At 38.5% G+C, this 26,344-nt stretch overlaps 1 protein-coding gene across 1 annotated transcript in view; it reads right to left on the bottom strand.

Moving 5' to 3' along the window:
• Positions 1–26,344, bottom strand: part of THSD7A (thrombospondin type 1 domain containing 7A) — a 481,774-nt gene that overhangs the window by 57,054 nt on the left and 398,376 nt on the right. The window contains exons 10-13 of the mRNA XM_013963159.2: positions 18,133–18,265; positions 16,625–16,728; positions 4,490–4,684; positions 2,797–3,060 (exon numbers count right to left, since the gene is read on the bottom strand). Coding sequence (XP_013818613.2) covers positions 2,797–3,060; positions 4,490–4,684; positions 16,625–16,728; positions 18,133–18,265 — 696 coding nt within the window. The remainder of the gene's footprint in view (positions 1–2,796; positions 3,061–4,489; positions 4,685–16,624; positions 16,729–18,132; positions 18,266–26,344) is intronic.

Here is a 26,344-nt window from a genome sequence, read left to right as displayed (position 1 = left end):
GACTGAACTGAACTGAAACATTTTCATGAGAGTCACAAGATATTTTTAAAGTTTTCTTTTTCTTTTTTTTTTTTTCTAAAAATAAGATTGACTGTTAAGTAGTTTACTGAAGCACTCATGCATCTAATTAGCAGATCAGGGTAAAAGAGAACAGATGAGAGTCATTCTGAAAGCTTACAGGCTATATTAAAAACAAATGATTATCTTGGTGATTCACTACGAGCAACAATTTAAAATGTGAGCAAACACTTACATGCTACAAGTCAGGAGAAACATTTTTAAGTGATCTTTAGTTTTACGTTTTAATGACTCACTATGGATCTTCTACATTATCATCATATCACCTCAGAATGGCAGGTGCATTTACATTTTTCCTGCTATTTATGGCACCTATGTTATTTAACTTACGGAGAGTACATCACGTGAAATGCCAGGCTGGATGAAGCACAAGCTGGAATCAAGACGGCCAGGAGAAATATCAACAATCTCAGATATGCAGATGATACCACTCTAATGGTAGAAAGTGAAAAGGAACTAAAGAGCCTCTTGATGAGGGTGAAAAGAAGAGAGTGAAAAAGCTGGCTTGGAAACTCAACATTCAAAAAACTAACATCATGGCCTCTGGTCCCATCACTCCATGGCAAATAGAAGGGGAAAATGTGGAAGCAGTGATAGATTTTATTTTCTTGGGCTCCGAAATCACTGCAGACAGTGATTGCAGCCATGATATGAAAAGACGCATGCTCTTTGGAAGGAAAGCTATGACAAACCTAGACAGCATATTCAAAAGCAGAGACATCACTTTGCCAACAAAGATCTGTATAGTCAAAGCTACGGTTTTTCTAGTAGTCACATACAACTATTAGAGTTGGGCCATAAAGAAGGCTGAGTGCTGAAGAATTAATGCTTTTGAACAGTGGTGCTGGATAAGACTCTTGAGACTCCCTTGGACAACAAGGATATCAAACCAGTCAATCCTAAAGGAAATCAGTCCTGAATATTCACTGGAAGGACTAATGCTGAAGATCCAATACTTTGCCCACATGATGCAAAGAGCTGACTCTTTGGAAAAGACCCTGATACTGGGAAAGATTGAAGGCTAAAAGAGAAGGGAGTGGCACAGGATGAGATGGTTAGATAGCATCACTGACTCAATGAACTTGAGCAAAGTCTGGGAGATAGTGGAGGACAGAGGAGCCTGGTGTGCTGCAGTTGATGGGGTCGCAGAGTCGGATACACTGACTTAGCGACCGAATAACAAAAATATTATTTGATACAGAGAATAAAAACGCAATTACTCTTACCGAAGCTTTTCAAGGCATACTAAACTTAATATTGTTCTAAATGCATAGAATAACCTTAAATTTAGAAATGCACATATACAAAATTCTTATATCCAGAGCTTCAACATAATGGAGTCTTATAATGGGGGCTCCTATTACTAGACTTTGATATAACAATAATTATTAGATAAGGTAAAAAAAAGTCAGGGTTTTTGGAAACCTCATTTTGGGGACAGATTTAAGAGATTCCATAAGTGTGTCACCACGATACCCCATAATGGTTTATACATGTGAGATGATCCTATTAGCTCATGTTGTCTTCTGAACTATATAATAAAACTGGAGGAGTCCCGTTCCAATGGCAGAAGTTAGCAGCAAGGTTGGAGGGTAACTACCATGTACCTCTCTCCTAGTAGTTTAATTCATCTTTCTCAAGTCACCTCCATGAAGGGAGGAAGATCACTGTCCAATGTGTGCAAATACTGGTATAAACAATATTTTGTGACATTCGTGACATCCTCAAGTGACATCCGTGATTCAGGCTGACCCATAGGAAACATCTCATTCCATAATAAAACAACAGATACATTGAAAGAATGAAGAAATATTGCTTAAAGCTAACTATATTATGATGTAGAACCAGAGTTCACTACATACTTAGGTCAAAACCACTCTTTACAAACTTTTGGCAACGCATTAACACAGTATCTTAGCTTCTTTTTTTTGATATACTTTTTGTTTCCTTGGAAAACAAAAGTTTCCTAACTCTACGTACCTTTTTCTGGTTTTGTTTGTTTGGGCCAGTCTCAACTTAATGATGAATAAACAAGAGATGCTCAAGTTTGCGCAAATTATGGCTTTCAATCTTTCTCCTCTGCCACTGAATGTACCTTAGGCACATCACGAATCTTGCCAGTTCAGTTCTTAAAAGTCTGTCTAGTTCAAAACTTTATTCTCAAATTATGTTCACATCTTCTCTACTCCTCCCCACTCTCTGTACCCAGACTTGCTGGGGATTGTCAAGCCTACTCAGCCTCAGAGGAGGTCTCTGGCACCATTTGCCTACATGTAAGGCTCCCTGGTGGCTCAGTTGGTAAAGAATCTGCCTGCAATGCGGGGGACCTGGGTTCAATCCCTGGGTTAGCAACATCCCTTGGAGGAGGGCATGGCAACCCACTCCAGTATTCTTGCCTGGAGAATCTCATGGACAGAGGAGCCTGGCGGGCTGCAGTCCATACGGTCACAAAGAGTTAGACAAGACGGAATGACTAAGCACTGCACAGCAAGGCTTCCCTGTCACCAGCTTTGGGGCTTGGTTGCCAACTTCTGGACAATGAGACAAGTGCCACTGAATGTCCTGTTATATGTTAATGATAGACATACAGTGCGGTGGTGCCCCTGATGTTCAGTGTAGAACTCACTTCGGTAAACTTTCATTTCCCTCCATCCTGAAAGAGGTGTGTTTCAACCACAAAGATAACGAATGTACAACAGTGAGGAAAAACTGGACTACCGTGGCTGTTGCACCTGGACGTCTCCACCAGCCTGCCATTCTGGTCATAGCACGCCATCGCCTGGTAGCGATATCCTTGACCACATTCCTTGACATCTCCTTGGACCTTCATTCCCAGCAACACTTCCGCCTTCCCCTCGGGCAAAATGCAGTCGGACCAGTTTCCCACAGGCTGTGCGTTATACTTGTCACAGGGACAGTACTGCGTCTCAATCAGGGGGTACAGATGAGAATTTTTACATTTTTCCTTCTTCTTACTTTTTCCTGTGGAGAAAATTAAGTTGGAAAATACCGTTATTAATACCAAGCATCCCTTTTTTTCCTTTCCTATCTTCCTTTATTTTTAACTGTATTCAACTGTAGCCTATAAATAAATGCCACTTTCTCCCTCCGCAGTGCTTTTTATGTAGGTTTTTGTTATACTGGGTGCTTTGCATAGTGAAAATTTTCTTTTTGTTCTCAATTAAAAACAGCCCATTTTGAATAAGGCACTAACTGTTGTGCTGAATGTTAACTCCTCGAAAGGATTAAAATCCTCTCAGATGATCATGTGCTTTCACTGACTGGGGAGTCTGAGGTAACTGCATAAATATCTCCTTTATAATCTGTGCAAAAACATGACATGAAGAGAGAGACAGTCACTGCATGGGTCCACATAGTTAACTTTCTGTTAAGTCCAAATAGATGGTATAGTTATATAAGGGGTTATAGTTCATAAAATGAGACTTTTACATTTACTTTTCTGATTGTGATTTCACATCTTTCAATAGTTCTGAAGAACAATCATTTTGACATACTTGATGATTAATGCAGGGAATAATGATAGTAAAAATGAAAATGTTTAATATTAAATAAAAATATTAGAAATAGTTTGTGTGTAAACCTAAATAAATTCCCTTGTAAGATAAAAACTTAAGTATAATAGTAATATGCGCCTGAATAAAACCATTATTTTAATTAGATTACATATATTTATGTCATATATACTAATTATATTGCACATAACTAGTTATATATGTCATATATATATTCAACTTTCATAAGCTGCCTTATACAGTTTTCAAAAGTCTTCATTATGACAGCTGGTCTATTTTACCGCTTCAAATTCTGAATACTCTACTAGCATGAATATTTTTAGGTTTCTTTGGCCATTGAGTATTTTTGAATGCATCAGAGTTTAGTTCAGCATGACGGCTCCTGTTTCTGCTCATTATGCTTTTTGCCACTGTGACTACCTTTTAAAAATAAAGCTTTCAGAAACAGAATTAATGTCGTATTTTTCTTCTAGATGATGAAGGATAATCTGAGGTTGTGACAAGGAGGATGACTTAAGAAAATCAAGTCACAACCTCTCCCTGGGTTCCTAAAAAACTTTTCTAAGCACCTCACAGTCTATTGGTAATTCAACAAAGGTACATGTTTAAAACAAAAAGTAATCTAGCGCAGATCATTTAGGCAGACAGAGTTCAATTTTCAAGGCTACTTTTTCTACTAAAAGTACACAATGCATCTGTCACGCCACCTTATGTTAAAATACAGCTCTGACTCCACTACCACATTAAGTGTTACGACAGACAGAATAAGGCATATCCGTGCATTTTCCAAATACATTGTCAGAACTATCTTGTTCTGACTTTTTATTATGTTTTTCTGCCTTGGCAAGTGTTGGCTTTGGCATCCCAATTATTCTTACCAACGATAGCACGCTTTCTGGTCCTAACTGCGCCGCAGTCTCCATTGCATGAAGAAAACCTGGACCAGCTGGTGAGCTGACAGTCATCTTGGCAAGGCATCTGGCAGGCTTGGGTGAGGGCTGGCACAGGGCCTGCATACCGGAGGCATTCATGGATGCTAGCCTGGCCTCCATCTTGCCTTCGACAAGTAATGGCTAAAGGAAAAGCAAAGGGCTATTTATCATGAATCTGAATGTCTGTAATTACCCTTAATCAGGAATTAACCTAACGTTGTTTTACTTAGGTGGAGAAATCCTCTTCTGACTTTTTATTTGCAGCAGAAATCTGGTAGGAGTGTTTCTAGTAATCACAGCGGTCATTAAATTGATCCTATAGCATTTTAAAAATAACATATCCGTCAGACACAACAGAAGCAAACACACGCACACAGCAGGTTTTATTAGATGTTATTAAGGATTTTAGGGCTTCCCTGGTGGTTCAGATGGTAAAGAATCTGCCTGCAATGCGGGAGGCCTGGGTTCTATCCCTGGGTCAGGAAGATCTCCTGGAGAAGGGTATCCATTCCAAGATTCTTGCCTGGAGAATTTCAAGGACAAAGGAACCTGGCGGGCTATAGTCCATGGGACTGCAAAGAGTTGGACATAATTGAGCAACTAATACTTTCACTTTCAAAGATATTAAGTCACATGTGGATTATATTTAGAAATGAATTATTTAAAAGAGAAAACAGACAGGCTCTGCTGTGCATGGAAATTTCCAGGCAAGAATACTGGAGTGGGTTGCCATTTCCTACTCCAGGGGATAGTCCCGATCCAGGGATCCAACCCACATCTCCTGCATTAGCAGGCAGATTCTTTACCACTGTGCCACCTGGGAAGCCCCTAGAAAGGTCTTAGTGGCAGTCAAATCTTTGGAAGGTTTGGGTGGGGGAGAATGCTTATGAAACTTGTCACTGAGCTCTATTTGCATAAACGAAGTATGTTTCTTTTAAAAATTACATTGAAAGCTTCTTGTGATGGCTTTGAAGTGATTAATGATTAATGGGAGAGGGCAGTTTCAAAGTCCTTCCCTACTTCCCTCTGTGTACAAGTTCTTCACATGCACAAATAACAACCATGAGCTTAAAATGAAGATAAGGGTGGGATGAATTGAGATAGTAGCACTGAAATATATATATTACCACATGTAAAACAGATAGTTAATGGAAAGTTGCTGTATAACACGGGGAGCTCAACCTAGAGGTTAAGGTTGTGGCAACCTAGAGGGGTGGGATGGAGTGGTAGGGGGGAAGGAGGTTCAAGAGGGAGGGAACACACGTATACATACTTATGGCTAATTCATGTTGGTATACAGCAGAAACCAACACAACAGTGTAAAGCAATTATCCTCCAATTAAAAAAATTAAGACAAAACTTTTAGCAATCAATCTATCACATCGTAGTTGACATTTCCAATAATTACATATGGAGTCTCAAAAAAGGGTGAAAAAATTTTGGTTTATATATTTTAGTTTTCCCAAGATATTGTTCGACTGAATTTTTAAAACCAAGTCATTTTTTTTTTTTTTTTTTACCTATTGATCATAGATGCAAAATTGCTTTAAGGTAAAATGTCTTAAAGAAAAAGAGCAAGTGATATCTAAGTCCTCTTTCTTCCCGCAGCCATTTCCCCCCTACTGGTTTTTGAAAGAATTCGTTTTTTATTGAGGAAGCAGAAGAAACATTTAGACCTTGGTCCTAAAGTTAAGTCTTCATTGAACCAGCTTAAATGGCCCAGTCAGCCTGATTTATGTGGGCCTGTCAGGTTTTTGGTCTAGGCCGACTCTGCAGCTGGTCTCTGCTCTGCTCAGAATTCTCTATCTTCATGAAACGAAGGTGAAGGAGCCTGACATTTTGATCCTAAATTACCATTAGGGCACACAGGGCCCCAGGTTAAACAGGACCCTCTGGATCTGTACGCTAAAACTAAACTACCCTGTAGTACAGGAGTGTGTGATGGGGTGTGTAAAAAGATTTAACAGTTTTATCCAAAGGAGACTTTCTCTGTGTACGGTGAACACAACTTGTTGGTACTGCTGTAGGAAAAGTTACATTAATTGGGCAAATGCAGGTGAAAACACTTATTTCTTAGCTCCAGATCTCTCTTCATTTGATATGCACAGCACTGGAAGAGTCAATCTGTATGAAATGAACAGAGGTCCGTGAATTTTAAAGATATGAAAACCTGGTTGAGGGGAGAGGGGTAGACTTTAGGAAGCTGATGTGGCAGGAAAAAACATTAAGTGCTCCAAGAGACTCTCACTTCTCGGAAGAAGAGTTGTCCGGTGGACTGTAGTCATCAGACCAGTGCCAGGTAGAGGCTCTCACATCAAGCTGCAGCTGATCACCTTGATAGTTTTGGGAACATGTGCACACCCTTGCTAAAGTCCAACATTCTGAGTTAACTGGTTGAGGGCAGGGTCCAGGCATTAATATCATTTTTAAAGCTCCCTGGTGATTCAAACATGTATCAGTGAAATGAGACCACTGCTCTAGTAGGCAGTGTATTTCCAGGGGCATCAGATACTTCTGGAATGCTATTCGAATTGAAGATTTCTGGGTTCAGTCCAAAGCTCCTGCATGAGAGCTCTGTGTGTGGGGTCATGGAATATGCATTTATTTTCAAGTTGCTCGGATAGTCCTCATGCCCGTTCAAGCTTAAGGCCTACAAGCCTGAGTATTCAAGTCACTAGGATATGTTTGCCTGAGACTTGTGACTAAAACTGAAGGTCCTCTGGTGCCCAATTTCCCAAAGCTTGGCACTGTGCCAAGCTTTGGGAAACAAAGGCTGAGCACATGGGAATGAGCTAAGGGGAACTTAAACTTGGAGTACAAGGAGTAGACCAAACGAGCATCCAGGTAGGTGGGAAGACTGTTACGTGTGAATTGGTATAGGAGGAATCTACAAAACGCAGTATATCGATAAGCTCATGGCATTTTGCAATTCTCTCTACACCTCCTTGAACACTTTATACAAAGGAAGGTCTGACGGTTTGTGGCCAAAGTTGCCCCAAGGATGCTTAAGAGGAAGGATTGATAAAGAGGAAAATATTAGATCTTTACTCATCAGGATATGTAGCAACCTCAAAAATGATTATTTTGGAAAATAAGAAATTTAACCATAGAGTTCTAAGCTGTGAATAGAGTCACACTGTTTATAACTAAAAGAAAAAATAATCTATAAAACTAAATTTATATTCTTAGAAAAAAGATGAGTTTTATCTAAGCATCCAATTTTGCTCTCTGAAATACAGACTTGTATAAATCTTTTAAACTAGATGCAATTGCCTTGGGTTCTCCATTAAGGTTTTCTAAGGATCTCTCTTATAAATTTCATTTCACAATTGTTCCAACCATCATCACATTAAGGGACATGAAAAACCAAAATAAAGTAAAACTACTATCAATATGATTCTAGAAACTAATTTCTTCTGTGCAAATCTATACCATTTACATAAATCTAGAGTCTATATTCCTGTAGTACGCAAAATCTCAAAAAGTATTTCAAGTAGCTCAAAAGAAAAAATGTGTAAAATTCCCATATTTGTTCTCAGAAACCCACTCAGCACTCCACTCCCTTTATCTGAGAGTTTAGGCAGTGTATTTTGAATGGATTACTTATGCAATGTTATCCAAACAAGCAGCAACAGTACCATTTGTACAATATATTGAAACTTATCATACATCTCAACTTGTTTCTATTCTGACTTGGAGGAAATACAACAATTCAAACAGGAATGTAATCTGAAATGAACTTCCTGCTATTAGGGTGAAGAAAATATAAATGTTTGGAAAGGGAACCATCTGAATTCTCAACTTTATAAATCTTAGAAATCATCTTTAAGACACTGAAAATAGGGTGGTTTTAACTGCAGAAAAGATGCGTCATCCCAAGCATGGTTTCCTAGCACATGAGAAAGCTACATATACACAGACAAGTGTGTTTACAGGTGCAGGGTGTGTATCTTGTGTATAATGACTACGCAAGTTTTCCTTTGGGCTGAGGCCTTGTTAGGAAGATGGCCCAAACCCATGTTGCCCTATGGATAAATTACCATGAAAATGGGCATGAAAGCTTCTTAGTGAGGTCAGCATATGTAAAAACAATTATTTTAAAGCAAAATTCCTTCTTTATGCTGATTATATCAATCTGATTTACAATGTTAGCTTATTTATATGAAGCACAGAAGTTATTTAAGTGTCATGGATGGGCAGCTTCTAGGAGGCTGAAAGCCTAGAAGATATCCATGTGACTACCTGGGGGGTTACTTGTAAATTAAGCAAGGCAAGCTCAGCCCAACAATACTGAGGAAATGTTGGAAAGGTAAGCAAGAAAGTCAGTTTCTTCAACAAGTAAATGCTCTGAAGAAAGGAGCTCAAATTGTTATATTAAAGATGACTGAAGAAATGTTCTAACCAAATGCAATGTGGAGACATTCATGAATCCAAATTGGAACAAACTGATTGTAAGCAGACAATATTGAGACAATGGGGGACAGTTAAATGTGGTATGAATATTAGACGTGGTATGAATTACACTTAATTTTGTTTAGTGTTATAATAATACTTTTGTTATGTTTAAAAAACTAGATTTATATCTAAACTGGGAGTTGTTTTAAAATACTCCAGCATAATATCTTCACCTGTGTGAGGAGTAGCTGATGACCAGGAGTGACAACATGTTACAATCTGTTCAAGTTTATGTCAGTGATGACTACACTGCTAGTATTCATTACATCAGTCTCTATATTTTTGTGCATCTTTGAAACATCCCATACATTTAAATAAAAAGATTAATAAGTGGAATCAGTAGAGCCAATTCCAGAGTGTTTCCATGTAAGTTGAATGTTGAGTTATGTTTTAAAGAGGAGAATAATAAAGGTTTCTGAAATGAAAGGGAACAGATAACATTGGTTTGAGCTAAAAGGACATGGGTATCTAATTATGCATCTATGAGTATGTACATGGAAGGCTACTGATGCAGCTCTGAAATAAATCTAATAAGAGTTCAGAATGGAGTTGCTCATCTTCATTTTTTTTGAAGAGGAATGAAATGCCCTTACTATTCAAGATGCACCGAAAGAAGGTATTCTATTGGTCTATGGATTGCCCTTCAGCATGTAAGGCCAAGTTGTCATTTCGTTTGAATAATCAGAGTGAAATAAATGACTAGATTGAAAATTTGTACACAGAAGTTCATTACAGGAAACAGAATAAGATCAATGCCTGAGTGGAGTGAAAGCTGTTAGCTTCTATGTAACGAAGAGTTCAAGGAGCTCTGAGGCCTTATTTATTAAATTGAGCCATATTAATATGGCTTTTCCCACAGCAACCATGTCTGGATAGCCCTGCAGACAGAATATGATGGGCTGACTGAGCAATTAGAAGAGTGAGGTTTTTTTCCTATGGTATTACAAAAGAAAAAAAACAAAGACAATAGTGAAAATGGATCATGTAGAAATAAAAGAGAAAAAGCTTAATGTGAGTGGGAGCTAGTTACCAAGAGACCTAATTGTGCTTAGAAAAAAGACCAAACCTATAAATAATGCAAGAGGGCTCCAGTTGTTTACTATGTGGATTTAATGATCTTGGTCTTTCTCTGTGTGAAAGAGATTTTTCACAGACAAGTCTGCCAAATTACACTTCCTAATTACAATTTGTGACTGGAATTCTGGCTGAATGGAAAGAAATGCACCTTTTTTTAAAAAAAATTATCGATCCTAAATAGTTACCAGTGATCTCTAGTCTCACTGATGCTCTTAATACATGCAAAAGTCCTTGTGTAGAGACTTACTAGGAAATAATAATCAGCTCCCCGTGGAGCAGCACAGACCAAGGTCAGCTGGATCCTTGACTGGGAGCTGGGAAGGGTTAACTGACTGCATCACAACCAACAGGGCACTGAGGAACCATCACAAAGACACCCCCGTGTCAAGCGTATTCTATCAGCTATTTAAAAAACAGCAAATGCTACTCATTATTTTATGACAGAGCTCTGAGAGATCTAAAACCAAACCAAAATCCCCAAATCAACTAGAATGCTGATATTCATAGAAAACTAGAGGAAGTAATTTAAAAGCAGAAATAATTCTACAAGTTTTAAATAACAACTTACATCAGTGAAGAGTATGAAGATATTGTATAGTAATTAGTATTAATAGTATATATAATAGTATATAAAATAGTATGTATTAATAGTTATATTAATATAATTAATACTAAATATCATGAGCTTCCCTAGTAGCTCAGATGGTAAAGCTTCTGCCTGCAATGCAAGAGACCCAGGTTCAATCCGTGGGTCGGGAAGATCCCCTGGAGAAGGAAATGGCAACCCCCTCCAGTATTCTTGCCTGGAGGACAGAGGAGCCTGGCAGGCTACAGTCCATGGAGTCGTGAAGAGTCGGACACAACTGAGCAACTCACACATACACATACACACACAATATTATATATTAGCCCAGAGAAGAGTATAAAAACCATGTCTGCACAAAATTTCTTTACATCAAACTCGTTGGCTCTTTTCTACCTAGTTCTCTTTCTACACCATTATTTTCATTCCTATTATAAAACAGTCTCTGAAAATTAACAGATTAATGTGAGTTTCTGAGATAAATTGGCCCAGATCTTCTGGGCCTAACCCCAACAATGCCTCTAAGGTATAATCTTTTAGAAATTAACTGAAAGAGAGATACCAAGGGTGGCAATACGGTTTAAGCCACTATTTGCTCACAAAAAATAACAGCATGAATTATAGTTAAATACTTACATCTCACCTTCTACAAATTCATTTAGATTTAATTTTGTTGGGAGGAAAATTAGAACCTTCCTTTTTATTCCTAGACTTTCCTTTTATAACCTTTTTAACCAATATGTGATACAGGGTAAGGACTCCCAGGGCCATGTGAGGCATACAATTGAAGTTTTTTTCTTTTCTGTGGTCTGGACTTGAGAATACATCTGAATCAGGCTGGCTTCCATGTAAAGGCTGATGTCAGATCTTAGTGATGGGGCAACATCATAGTGGACATTCCTTGGCATGCAAGGATACAGAGTGTGTGGGAGATCAGGCAGGGCTGACCCTGGGGATTATTAACTCTAGTTCCATCTAAATTACAGAAAATACACTTGGCAGGAGGTAGCATCAAGATCAACACAGAGATTGAGAAAGAATACATTTGAATTTATGAAATCCAAGGATCTAATCTATGATATTTTTCCTTCTTTAAAATACCTTTTTCTCCTCTCTCTTTTTAGTGCTTATATCACTAGATAAGGGATTCCCTGGTGGCTCAGCAGTGAAGAATCTGTCTGCAATGTGGGAGATGGAGGTTTGATCCATGAGTCAGGAAGATCCCCTAGAGAAGGAAATGGTAACCCACTCCAGTATCCTTGTTGGGAAATCCCATGGACAGAGGAGCCTGGTGGGTTACAGTCCATGGGGTCACGAAAGAGTTGGATGTGATTTAGTGGCTAAACAACCACCACTACCATTAGATGAAATTTTCTGGAAGCAGCATTCTCAATATCCAAAGCCTCGCTGAAGTTCCTTATGACTCCAAACTCCCTATTGTGTTCTAATGCAAAGCATTTCCATAGAGAGTACTTTCACATAGGTTTGAAATACACAGAATATAGACTTGGTCATGACTGCATTTACCTGACTGGAGTAGAATCTTCCGATCTTCTTATACCTGTGTTATTCTAACTCGTTTGTGGGGAAGGCTGATTCTCATTGCTTTGCTTTACAAGGAGTGCCAGCACTGGGAAGATAAGCAGCTACTGTTGGTGACTCATTAAAGAGACTCTGGGAACACAACTGCTCTCCAGCTCCTTTGCAACGCACATCACCGTAGCTGAGAGTTCCTACAGCTGGAATTATGCTGATAACAGGATTAAGAGTAAAATTGAAGAGTAAAGTTATCTGTCTATAATGGCCATGCTGTGCTAAGTCCCTTCAGTCATGTCTAACTCTTTGCAAACACTATGGACAGTAGTCTGCCAGGCTTCTCTGTCCATGGGATTCTCCAGGCAAGAATACTGGAGTGGGTTGCCATTTCCTTCTCCAGGGGATGTTCCCCATATTGGGATCAAACCCTCATCTCTTAAGTCTCCTGCACTGGGTAATGATTTTTGTTGTTAGCAGGTGGCTAACGGTAGGTACAGGTGACTTAATATGAGGACGACGAGGGCAGCTTGCTAGAAGCTGGTAAAAGAATTAAGAGTTATATTTTTTCTACTAATAGGAAAGGCTCAAGTCATTTTAGAAAAAATGAATGGTGACTTTCTAAGTGTTCTTCTGAGTGATGTGTAGTATATGAGACACACACATTATTTCCTTTCTGTTCATACTTAGTAAATTAAACCTTCTTTTGGTTTATACAACATTTTTATTTAACTGAAGAAATTTAAATTAGCACTTCAAAATGTAGTTCACATCAGAATGAAGGACAAGATAAATCCTGTTCTTCTTTTTGAGTCTTGAAATGTAGTGTTTTACAATTAGTTTAGATCAAAACCTAAATTTGATCTGAGATTTCATAAGATTTTTAGTTAGAAGATTCACACACAGTATTTAACTCTCTTTAAAAAATAATCCCCTATGCTATACACACTGAAAATATTACAGCTAAAAACTATACGATCTTCTTTGACTTAGGTCCATCTCTGCTGCTACTGTCTGCTACCATGTCCTAAAGTTATTTTCTTCTATTACATGTTGAAAATCCATTTATTTTTACCCATTTTGACTACAGTGGATTCAGTCTGAGCTCTTCAACGTTGCATTGCTACAACAATGCCCTGGCTGGCATCCAGACTCATGTGTCTTATCTTTCTAACTTACTCTGTACACGCTGACAGATAAAACACTGCTTTCATCAGGTCCTTGCTTGCACCACTTATCGAACAAGGTCTAAAATACTGATCCTGACATTTATGGCCCTCTACAAAATTACCCCGGGCTCCAGCTCACATCTTCAGAGCTGTAATCTACCCACTTTTCTGTGAACACATTTAATTTTTTGTGTTTTCCTTACCTCCGATGCTTAAATAATAGACTTGCTCTCATTTTCTATTCTTTTCTCCTTTCTGTTTAATCTAATATTATGGTACAAGTCAAGTCCTGGCTCATCCTTTAGATCTTTCTTAAGCTCTTTATGTTCAAATGACTACTTTTGCAATGGATTGGTTTCCGTCTTTATCTCCTCCTTATTAGGCGATGTTACCAGTGATCTCATTTCCCTAAACAATTAAGCTCCCTGGGCTGAACATCTTCATCCCTTCTTAACACTCAGGACTCTTTCTACACAGTCTTCTGAATGCAATCAGAGTCACAAGAGTGACTGGAATTAGAAAGTCTGAAGTATTACAGGGGAAGGAGGAATAGCTTCTCCATAGTCTTTGCTCACTGATAATAATTTTCACTACATCACCTTACAATTTAGTAAGATACTAATATATTCTTATTTTAATTATTCAAAATAGCACAATTTGTCATTTTAAAAAGTCTCTGGATAAGGACAAAGATGAAAATAAAACAACAGTCTGACAGGCCAATTCGGCAGAGTGCTGAAAACAGCCATGACCATCAACAAAAGGATTCTTTGCCTTTCTGCCAATAATACAAGATATTTCTACACTCTTAACTCTCTCCATTTCATGCTTCTGTAGGTATATAGGCTCTGAGGGAAAATAAAATCTTTATCAAGGCAACAAAGAAAAAGCTTATCTTCATACAGAATTTAAAGGGGTTCTTTGAGTATATTTATGCAGACATCACTTGTTATAATGAATAGTCAACTACGAAGAGGAATAAGCAGAGGTTTTCAGATTCGGAAATGAAAAGATCACCGGTAATCACCAAAATAAATGTTTTATACAGACTGTGTCAATAAAAAACTAAAAACCATGTTAATACTGTTGCTTTTATGCCTACAACGATCTATGCACACATTCATTAGGCCATGATCTAACAGGAAGGGGGAAGGAATTTGCATTTAATGAAGATTTACTATGTGCAAGGGCTTCCCATGTGGCTCAGATGGTAAAGAATCCGCCTGCAATGTGGGAGACCTGGGTTGGATCCCTGGGATGGGGAGAGCCCCTGGAGAAGGGAAAGGCCACCCACTCCAGCATTCTGGCCTGGAGAATTCCATGGACTGTATAGTCCATGGGGTCGCAAAGAGTCGGACATGACTGAGTGACTTTCACTTTCACTGTGTGCAAAGCACTGTAAGGATCATTACTTTCTCAGCCTCAGAGAGAGGAAATGAATAAACCAAGGTTGTGCAGTCAAGTAGAAGTGTTCAAAACTAAAGCTGTTTTCACCCTGTGCAGTTTTCACATCTTAGAATTCCCTCAGTGCCTACAAAAGTACAGTTTTCACCTGTTTTACCTAAATTCAGGTCACACTTTGATGGCAGGATATTATCTGTGCATAGATTGCAGGATATGAAAAAATCGTTAACAGCTCCTTTGGTCCAGCCCTCTTTCCCTTTCCCATCTAAATAAGCTGAGACCTAGAAAGGCAAAGGGATGAACGAAACTCACACTGTGTGAGTGAAAGAACTGGGACTAAAATTTCGGTTTCTTGACTCCTAAACGCATGCCTGTTTTCATTATTAACTCTGTGCAGGGTCCAGACTGCATGCAAATGTATGCTTGATTCAAGGAGGAATTAGTAGGGCATGACAAGAAATCCTTATATCACTCAATTTCTCATGAATGGTTTGAAATGGAGAGAGAGACTTTCAACTCTAAATACCTAAGTCTCTGAAACTGTGAAGAGAGAGAGTTATTTCTTCAGTCAATGCTGATGGTAGAGGATACAGAATGAAAAATAAGCATTAAAACAAAATCCTGACAATCACTAAACAGTTAATGTTAATTGTAAACTAAATGTTTCAAATGAAGATTTCTAAAATGACTTTCGAAATAGAAAATTTTTACCAAAAATGATGCTATTTTTTTTTCAAATTTTAAAAAAGCAACCTTTACTCTGTAAAGAAAAGGGGTCCCAGATGAAATCAGCAAAAACTGGAATCCAATTCTGTATGTTCACACTTTTGCAATATCATCAAATATGTAACTACAAATGAGGGTGCCAAATATGTTTTTATGAATTAAAGAAAAGTGGCTGTGTATTCAATTACATATTCAAAATACATTTTAATTATGTGTCTGGAATTAAATGTATAAGCAGCATGAGTGAAAAGAATCGTGTACTCGTTACAGAATGAATTTGCTACATGTATAAAGAACACTTTTCAAAGCTTGGAATGAAAGTATTATCCATAATATCTAGTAAATAATCATGGAAAGCTGGAAATAGTTCCATATTTCATTTCTGCAAGATACCATGTTCTCTAGCAGTTTCAACAGATTGCAGTCCACATATGGCAGGCTTTGAGTACATAAATTTGCCATTTAAAAATCAGTACCAAATACGAACCGAATATGGGGTAGCCATGACAATGACAAGAAAGTCATTGCTGAGAATTTCTGGGAAAGTTAACCAATTATATTACATCATACGCATGCACACACATAATGCATATGGGCAAAGATGCAAGAATCTTATTGTTAAGGTGACAAGCAAAGTGTTACGGAATACCATGAGCCAAAACCTAATTACAAGAACAACAACAAAAACAAGCTGCACTGTACATTCTGATCACCTTTCAGATAAGCATGAATGGAAGTGCAATGAGAAGAGCTATGTTCGATCCCTGGGTTGGGAAGATCCCCTGGAGAAGGGAATGGCAACCCACTCCAGTATTCCTTCCTGGAGAATGCCATGGACAGAGGGACCTGGTGGGCTACAGTCCATGGGGTCGCAAAGAGTTGGACACAACTGAGCAACTAAAACAACAACAATGACAAATGAACTCCTAATGTCAAAGAACAAAGGTCACAACTTAAAAAGACAGGTCTCTGTGTTCTGGTGTGTGGTAGAATGAAGAGTAGCAGATTTTTACGGGCTCTGCTCTGCTTGCCTAGTGTGGCATCAGAATAACAACCTCTACAGGCTAGCTAGAGGTTAAATTAGTGATGCTGGAGAAATGTGAAGCAAATCAACTGTGGAATGGGGCCTCCCACCTCTTGCCTGCCGTCCAGGCCCACAGCCCTCCTGCGCTCCGGGGCTGTCCTGTTGCACACTCCAAGGGACAAGCTGGCACCGGCGCCATTTGTGAGTCTTCCACCTACATGGAAAGGACAGAAGCCACATCAAGAAGAAGAAGACATGCCAGAGAAATCATAGTGATACAATGCCAAGGAGCCATGACTTTGACCACTACAGACAGGAATTTGACAATGCTTCGGTCCTATCCAAATTCAATTTAAATCTTCATCAAGGAATTATAAAAAGCAGCCCTAAGTATAAAAGCACTTTCTATGGCAGTGGAGACAAGGGTCCATCCCTGTCAATTCCTTAAGGAATGAACTCTATTGATAGTATTTAGCATTTAAAAATTTCCAATTATTAAAAAAAATTTTTTTTTAAGCTACATCATGAAGAATGTGGGATCTTAGTTTCCCAACCAGGGATCAAACCTGTGACCCCGTGCAGTGGAAGCAGATCCTTAACCACTGGACCACCAGGAAAGTGCCATATTTAGCTTTTTTAATGATTAGGATTGCCAGCAAATGTAGCAGATAGTATCAGAAGTGATGTGTTTCATTTTAAAAAGGTATATTTATTTTATAATCAAGTAGTACAACTACATTCAAGCCATGAGCCTTTTGTATAATGCTCTTTTGATTAGCATTGTAGGGGTAACTCAGAAGGTGCAATTTATAATACACTTCACAAAAACAAATCCCTCAAATAAATAAGTCTGGGCTAATAGTTAATGTCCATCATGTAACCTTACAATTATATTGTCTGTCATCTAAGAATTAAATACAGATAAATTAAGATGACAAATTTGCCATCAATTTCATCTTAAATTATTATTTTGTGATCACACATTCCATCAGTTGATGCCATAATATTTCATTTGTTGGCACTGAAAGTTATGTCAGGACTACAAATTTTCACTACATCGAGCTTTAATTAGGTATATTTTAAAAATAGTTATGAAAAAATACTCCTTCTCTAATAATTATCACGATGATGATATGTATAGCTTCAATAGCTTTAAGTTCCTTGAGGTGACCAGAAATGAAGAGAATAGACATCTTATTAATATCACTGATATGAAGATGTCATTTTGTGAGCCAGAATGCCAGCGTTCATGAAGAACATGTGCCCTCTGGAGCTCAGGAAGGGCTGCTTTGGCTATTCTTGAAAGCACATGTTTCATAATTATTAATCACTTTTCTGCATTTTCCTATAGTTTATATCAACAAAAGAATTTTCCTCAAGCTCCCGAAGCTAAAAATAGAACTTGGAAGTTTACACAAGTATCTGTGTCCCTGGAGATGATTTTGGCAGCAAAGCAGCTCTTTGAAAAAGGCAAGAGACGGCGCCCACTGTAATAAACATCCTCAGCTCCACTGAATCTGCGTATAGTGTTAGCTTCCTTTTCTTAACATCGGAAAGAGTCGGACCTGAAGTGTTTCGCTCAGTGCCTTGCTCACAAGGCTTTTCTTTCACCCATTACCTGTAGCTTTGGCACACTTGAGGGGCCTCGCAGGCCTTTTCTTCATAGAGTGGATCCGCGCAGTCCCTGCCTCCATTGGCTGGCAGCTGAATGATGACCCGGTGCCGAGTCTGTTTCTTGATTCCGGAGTCCCCTGGAATGAAGCAGCCTTTTAACCTTTGTTCTCTGCACTGATAAAGAAATCTCTGAATACCAGGCTGTGTGAAGAAATTACATTGCCTCCAGCTACATGTGCTTTATGGAGAAGGAAATAGCAACCTACTCCTGTACTCTTGCCTGGAAAATCCCATGGTTGGAGGGGCCTGGTGGGCCACAGTCCATGGGGTCTTGAAGAGTCAGAAGCGACTGAGCGACTTCACTTTCACTTTTCACTTTCATGCATTGGAGAAGGAAACGGCTTTGAAATCCCTGAATGAGAGGCCTCATTGAGTTGTTTCCTCAATTCTCCCAAAAACTGCTTATGTTGGAAACCCAGTCAATTTATATTAAAAATGTGAAGAATGGAGAAAATAGTTCCATAGTCAGCTAGCCTTCCTAAGGCTCAGTTACAACGTGACTGCTCTGTTGTATGTTTCTTTCCTCTTGAGAAATATGACAGATCTAATTAATTAATTTTTCTCTCCCTTAAGTTTATTTTCATGCCATTTCATATATAGCCCTGTTTACCACATGGGACTCATACACATCTAATGAATCTTTCTTACAAGAATATATTCAATGTTTTATGTGAAATTTTATTTCTTGGCTATTCATTTAATTTGAAATGTATAACTCATAAATTATTCTGGTCATTCATTATTCATGTCAAACAATTTAAGATCTTTAATTCAGGTCACATCCTAAACATCTGAGCTGTAATTTCTTAGAGGCAGAATTTTTAGAGAAGCATTCAAAATAGTAATAATTATTGTAAGTAAATTGCTCCAAATTATGTTAAAAAACAATGTATCTAATTAAGGTTTACCTTAGATGAAGATATCAACTTAACAGTGTTACTGATATAAAGTTGTTCAGAATTTTTTAGTATGAGAAACAGGTGACAAAGAAGACTGACAGCTTTGATAAAATATATCTCAACTTATATACATTTTAAGGATGAATAGTCATGTGTCATTTAATAGAGTTCCCCTGATGCATTTACATTTTTTCATAAGACAATTAAATATTTGAGATGTAGACTACAAAAACAGAGATATTTAGAAGGGTTGCTGCTGCTGCTGCTAAGTTACTTCAGTCGTGTCCGACCCTTAGTGACCCCATGGACTGCAGCCTACCAGGCTCCTCCATCCATTGGATTTTCCAGGCAAGAGCACTGGAGTTAGTAGCCCTTAACACAATGAAAGTTTAATCAGAAATAAAATACTGCTGCTGCTGCTGCTAAATCGCTTGAGTTGTGTCTGACTCTGTGCGACCCCATAGACGGCAGCCCACCAGGCTTCCCCATCCCTGGGATTCTTGAGGCAAAAACACTGGAGTGGGTTGCCATTTCCTTTTCCAGAAATGAAATATCCTTAAAGTCATTGTTTGTAGAAAAATATGATTTTATGATTAGAAGTTTCCAATAAATGGAACAACATTTTACATGAAGTCAGGGTTACCCCTCAACATGGTCTCGCCACTGATTCCCAGAAATGTGAATTGGAGATGCCTGTATTAGATAGGAGAATGGGTCAGATTAGGGAATCCTAAATGTCTGATGACACAGGAGAATTTCTTTGAAAAAACAAACAAACAAACAAACTAAAAACAGATTTCTTGGCAAGTACCTAGAACTAATAAATGAGAATTTTAGGGATCTGAATGTGTGACACTGGATGTGGGAATCTGATTTTGACAAAGCTTGCTGGGAAATGGTGATAAACACCTTAGTTTGAGATCTATTGGAATAATTAACCCTGTATGTCCCAATTTAAGATTCTAGGGTTTGCATGTAGCTTTTTAGAATTTTTCCTATAGTGGGGGAAACGTGTACTATTAATGACTGTTTTAACTATTTTAGTGAACAGCTGGAACACTATAGGTAATGATGTAGGGAACTAGGAGGTGGAGGTAGTGGGTAGCAGAGTATTAGCACATTTGAAAATATTATCATAGGCTTTTAAAAATTATAGCAATCATAGTCCGAATGTCAACTGCAACTTTTACATATTAAGCATAATTTATCTAAGAAAGATCTAAGTAGTGCCAATAGGACTCAATAAAATTGGCAATGTTATCTTCATTTATTAATTGTTCACTGACTGCTATTTTTAGACCCAGGTGATAAATTCCTCTAATAATTAAGAGCTAGGAAAAATATTGTTTCCCTTCAAAATCTGTTAAGAACCCACTGTGCTTCAATTTCTTGCTTTATTCACCAGAATCTCAGAGTTAATTTTCTCAAGTACAGAAGCTTACCTTAACTTTGATTTTACATTATAAATTCTCTTCTCCCTTCCCTCTACCCTATTTACTACCTGACTCCATGCTTTTATTTTTTACACTATTATCTGTTACTTTCCTTATGTTTTATATTTATGATGTGTCTTTAATCTTTTTAAAATATTAAATGAGCATTCATATCATTTGTTTAGCATTGAGGGAAGGAGGAAGACATGTGCTTGTTTTTTAATAGGGAAAAAGAGGGAAAGAGCACAGAGGGGTCTTCGTTTCCTGGGTGGTTGAAATTCTTGAGTCAGTAACTTTTTTTAACTGGCTGATAAAAAACAGACACAGAATTTAGGTCAAGGGATCTGGAGACTGGAGGGGACAACGAGTTTAGCATCAGTGGTACCATATAGATTACCTAGATATCACCTGGTATGTACCCAGGGTGTTCAGATAGGAAGCAGCAAACAAATGTTAGTATTTCAATTCTACTTTGTTTACTGACTTGAAAGCAAAAAGCCTCCTAATATAAAGCTCTGAAACATTCTAGTGCCTTATCTCCATCTCCACAAGCTTGTACTAGATATATATAAGACTCTGATAAGTCTTTTTCACTTCCATAATTGATTCCACAATGGGAATCCATTTATTCTTATAAAAAGTTCAAATACCTTAACCTTGTGCAAGCCACAGGGTAGAGATTGTGACCTGATTAAAAAGGAACATTCCAAAGCCATAACACCTAGAGAGGAAGTTTAATGGAGTTACACAGAAAGTGTCATGACATCCACGTTCCCATGAACTAGGAGGTTCATTTCTTCTCAGCTCTCAGTTAATGAATTACTTATACACGCAACAAAACAGCACTGTAGAGCTCAGGCCAGTTACACAGCCCTCAGATCAGAGTGCAAGGGGAGAGCTATAGCACATGTTTAAAAGAAGTTAATAAACAAAAATGGAAGCTTCCTCACCAGTAACCTGAGTTAGTAAATGTGGAACTTGAAAAGTTCATAGTTACCTGTATGTATTTATATCACTTATTGCATGTGGTGGGGATACATACACAGTTTCCATTTATCTTTGTATTTTAGCACTGAGAGCAATGGTCACACAGAGTAATGTCTTAATAAATGTTTGCTGAATGAGCAAACACATTAACTTCACTTTTCAACTGGATTATAAACTAACATCTTCTGTTCTTTTTTATCCATTTCCTTATAGAATTATTCACATGGGTACTAAGTCTGTTCTTTAGTTTTAATTAAAAAACAAACAAACAAGGTATCACTTTCATCGGAAATAATGAGCATGGAAAAAACAGGTATATTCCTGTAGTGTTTATACTTGAAAATACCTACCTAGGATAGGTAGAGAAAAAAGGGATAACATATTTATGTGGTAATGGGCCACAGAGACTCAGAGGATATATAATCTCTTTCTCAGTTACACACTTTTCAGTTATCTTAAGACATTCAAGGTAAACTTCACTGGAGAAGTTTCTGGATAGAAGGATTTAAAGGGCAGGCAAAACTAAGATGGGTTAAGCGGGAAGTGAGGTAGATGACAGGTGGGGCAGCATAGTGCTAAGAAATGGAAAGGGAAACATTTCATGCAAAAAGTAAAATTTAAAGCAGTTTTGAGCCCATCAGGGGTAATTCTAGAAGAGTACAGCTTGAGAGCATCAAAGCAGAAAAGGTGCCTCTCCAATATCCCTTCCAGTCCTCACGTCAATAAATGTAGTAAGAAAAAAAAAAAAAAGAAGTAAACAGATTGTGAGCAGTCAAGTGTATTATTTGATCAAAAGTATTGATTTTTTAAGATGAGTTACAAATATATACATAAATGTTTTCCATCTTTAATAAAGCCCTTTGTAAAGAAAATTTGGAAAAGTTAACTAGTACACTGGTTTGAGGATTAAACTATTCTCTCCTCAATACTGATGTTTACCAGCATTGATTTTTCAAGACGTTATCATTAGAGAGGGGCTTCCTTGGTGGCTCAGGTGGTAAAGAATCTGCCTGCAATGTGGAAGACTTGGGTTTGATCTCTGGATTGGGAAGATCCCCCAGAGAAGGGAACCCATTCTAGTGTTCTTGCCGGAAGAATTCCATGGACAGAGGCTACAGTCCTTGGGGTCACAAGAATCAGATACTACTGAGTGACTAAGACACACCCCCCACACACATACACCATGAGAGAAATAATTTCAAATTACTCTGTTCTTTCTGGAACCCTAAGCTACTCTGCTCTTTCTATCTGCAATTTTATACTATAATGTTACCTATCTAAAGTGATTTATAAAGGAGGATAGCGCCCCATTTTCATAAGTTCAAGACTCTTATAAAATGTAAATTTTACCTATAGAATTAAATTTCAAAGAACAACCCCATTCCTAAATTACTTTTCTTTTGCTATTATCTATCCTCGAACATTAAACTTTTTAAACGTTTTTAAATTGTGTGTGGAAGTCAGAGTAATTTCAGTGGAGCTTGCCTCATTCCTATTTCATATCAAATAATGAAAAGTTAACGACATGTCATTGCTTTATTTTCTCTGCAACAAAAGACAAGTTTTCTATAAAACCATTGTATCTTTATTCTCAGTTACAGCAGTCTACAGGCAAAACAGAAAAGGCTTCTCCCAGTGCACAAAGCATCTTGGCACTGTTGTTCAGTCGCAACCTCCATTGCCACCCCCTGGTCTTTTGTTTTTCCCTCAATACACAATTATAGTTATTCTTTTTAAGTCTGAGTGTCTAGGTTTAGATTTCTGAAAGGCTTTTGTTCTTGGAGACTCAACAGAGAGCTGCCAAACAGGAGGGGCAGAGCTCCCCTGCTGGTGGTGAGATGGTCTGAGCTTGGCCAAACACAGCCCCACCTCTTGGAACCTCTTACTCACAGGATAGCAGATTCCTGAACTGGCATTCTTGCACTCCTTGGCCTCTACCACCTAGGAGCTCCAGAGGAGACCAGGATCCTAGTGGTTCCACGCATTTTAATTTACAGCAGTTAGTACCTTTTGCTGAGACACCATCCCAAACATCTCACATACCTTCACTTGCCCTGACAAACTAGCAGTTCCGATTCCCCCTGCATGTCTTCCATCATCACCTGGATCACAGCATACATGCTGTGCACAACCTAAGTGAATTTGTCAGTCTTTTCTATCTTCTAATCTTTCCACCATTGTACCCAAAGGTGAGAACAGGACATGGAACAATGGACTGGTTTCAAATTGGGAAAGGAGCACGTCAAGGCTGTATATTGTCACCTGCTTCTTTAACTTATATGCAGAGTATATCATGTGAAATGCCAGACTGGATGAGGCACAAGCTGGAATCAAGATTTCTGGGAGAAATATCAATAACCTCAGATATGCACATGATACCACCCTAATAACAAAAAGTGAAGAGGAACTAAAGAGCCTCTTGATGAGGGTGAGAGAGGAGAGTGAAAAGGTTGGCTTAAAACTCAACATTCAAAAAATGAAGATCATGGCATCCAGTCCCATGACTTCATGGCAAACAGATGGGGAAATAATGGAAAGAGTAATGGGCTTTATTTTCTTGGGTTCCAAAATCACTGCAGATGGTGACTGCAGCCATGAAATTAAAAGACATTTGCTACTTGGAAAAAAAAACTATGACCAACCTAGACAGCATATCAAATAAAAAGCAGAGACATTACTTTGCCGACAAAGGTCCATATAGTCAAAATTATGTTTTTTCCAGTAGTCATATATGGATCTAAGACCTGGACAATAAAAATGGCTGAGCACTGAAAACTGATTCTTTCCAACCGTGGTGCTGGAGAAGACTCTTGAGAGTCTGGTGAACTACAAGGAGATCCAACCAGTCATTCCTTTGAAGGACTCATGCTGAAGCTGAAGCTCCAATACTTTGGCCACCTGATGTGAAGAGCTGACTCACTGGAAAAGACCCTGATGCTAGAAAAGATTGAAGGCAGGCAGAGAAGGGGACGACAGAGGATGAAATGGTTGGATGGCATCATCGACTCAATAGACATGAGTTTGAACAAACTCTTTGAAATAGTGGAGGACAGGAAAGCCTGGCGTGCTTCAGTCTACGAGGTTGCAAAGAGTTGGACATGACTGAGCTAATGAACAACAACAACCCAAAGGAGCACATTGTCTATCAGCTTCAATCTTTTCTTAGGAATTTCCCTTCACATTCTTTGCCAGTGGAGGCAGTTTCTACCTAGCCATTTCCCAGTCTTTTCTCCTCGCTTTAACGCCATTGTAGTTCAGTCGCGAAGTCACGTTTAACTCTTTGCGATCCCATGGACTGGATAGCACATCAGGCTCCTTTGTCTAACCCTGTCTCCTGGAGTTTGGTCAAGTTCAGGTTCATTAAGTGGGTGATACTAACTAATTCAATAATATCTAACTCCTCTGAAGCTCCTGTCATTAATTTTACCATCATCTATTTACCCTGTGGCAGTCATCAACTAACATTTCATTACGTAATGGTTTTTGAATATCCCTCACTGTAATCCTTTCTCTTCCTACCCCTGCCACCACTCTGTTGGTTTGGGCATCCACACAGTTCTTCTATTCAAGGCACCGGAGGCTCTGAATGCTGTACCTCCTCAGCTCCAGTGACTTTTTTTGTGCATCTTGCATCAATTACTAGCTCTTCTGTCATCCCCTGATGACATCTTCATCAATATTTGTACATTCTCATTTTTAAACACCTTAATTTCTGGTCATTCCACCTAACCTACCACTTTACCTACTATACTAAAAGTAAACGCTAATTTTACTAAAATGCTTTGCACTTACTTCTAAAGGTTGCCAATCCATTCTCCCAATCAGTTTTTTCTCTATATCATCCCCTTCATGACCTCACTTCCATCCTAAACCACCTTAGATTCCATGCTGCTGCTGCTGCTAAGTCACTTCAGTTGTGTGTCCATTATTATTAAAAGTATTCCATTGAAAACACTCTTGACTTTCTGTTCCACTCTCCCTTTCTTGTGCTCTTCTAGAAGAGCCCTGACCTTAATCGATGCTAATTATTTTCCTACACCTTGCCTTCATTCAGGCAGCTGAACATGGCTGAAGAAACAGTGGCAACTGTGTTGAGCAACTGATTTTAAAATGAACAACTACATGGCTATTCCATGTTGCCTATTACAAATTCTATTACATGTTACTCAGCCACTTTTGCATTCTTCAAAATGATCTCACATCTTTTTTCTTACCTACCCTGCATCCTTCACTTGATCCTTCACAAGCATCAAGACATTAGAACGATCGTTAAATGCCTTTTCTCATCAGTTCAGTTCAGTTCAGTTCAGTCGCTCAGTCGTGTCCGACTCCTTGTGACCCCATGAATCGCAGCACGCCAGGCCTCCCTGTCCATCACCAACTCCCGGAGTTCACTCAGATTCACGTCCATCGAGTCAGTGATGCCATCCAGCCATCTCATCCTCGGTCGTCCCCTTCTCCTACTGCCCCTAATCCCTCCCAGAATCAGAGTCTTTTCCAATGAGTCAACTCTTCCCATGAGGTGGCCAAAGTACTGGAGTTTCAGCTTTAGCATCAGTCCTTCCAAAGAACACCCAGGGCTGATCTCCTTTAGAATGGACTGGTTGGATCTCCTTGCAGTCCAAGGGACTCTCAAGAGTCTTTTCCAACACCACAGTTTAAAAACATCAATTCTTCAGTGCTCAGCTTTCTTCACAGTCCAACTCTCACATCCATACATGACCACAGAAAAAACCATAGCCTTGACTAGACAGACCTTTGTTGGCAAAGTAATGTCTCTGCTTTTGAATATGCTATCTAGGTTGGTCATAACTTTTCTTCCAAGGAGTAAGCATCT

Source organism: Capra hircus, chromosome 4 (genome assembly GCF_001704415.2).
Source record: "Capra hircus breed San Clemente chromosome 4, ASM170441v1, whole genome shotgun sequence".
NCBI classification, from domain to species: domain Eukaryota; kingdom Metazoa; phylum Chordata; class Mammalia; order Artiodactyla; family Bovidae; genus Capra; species Capra hircus.
Note: the sequence above shows the minus strand (reverse complement) of the source record. Positions and strands in the feature narration are given on the sequence as shown.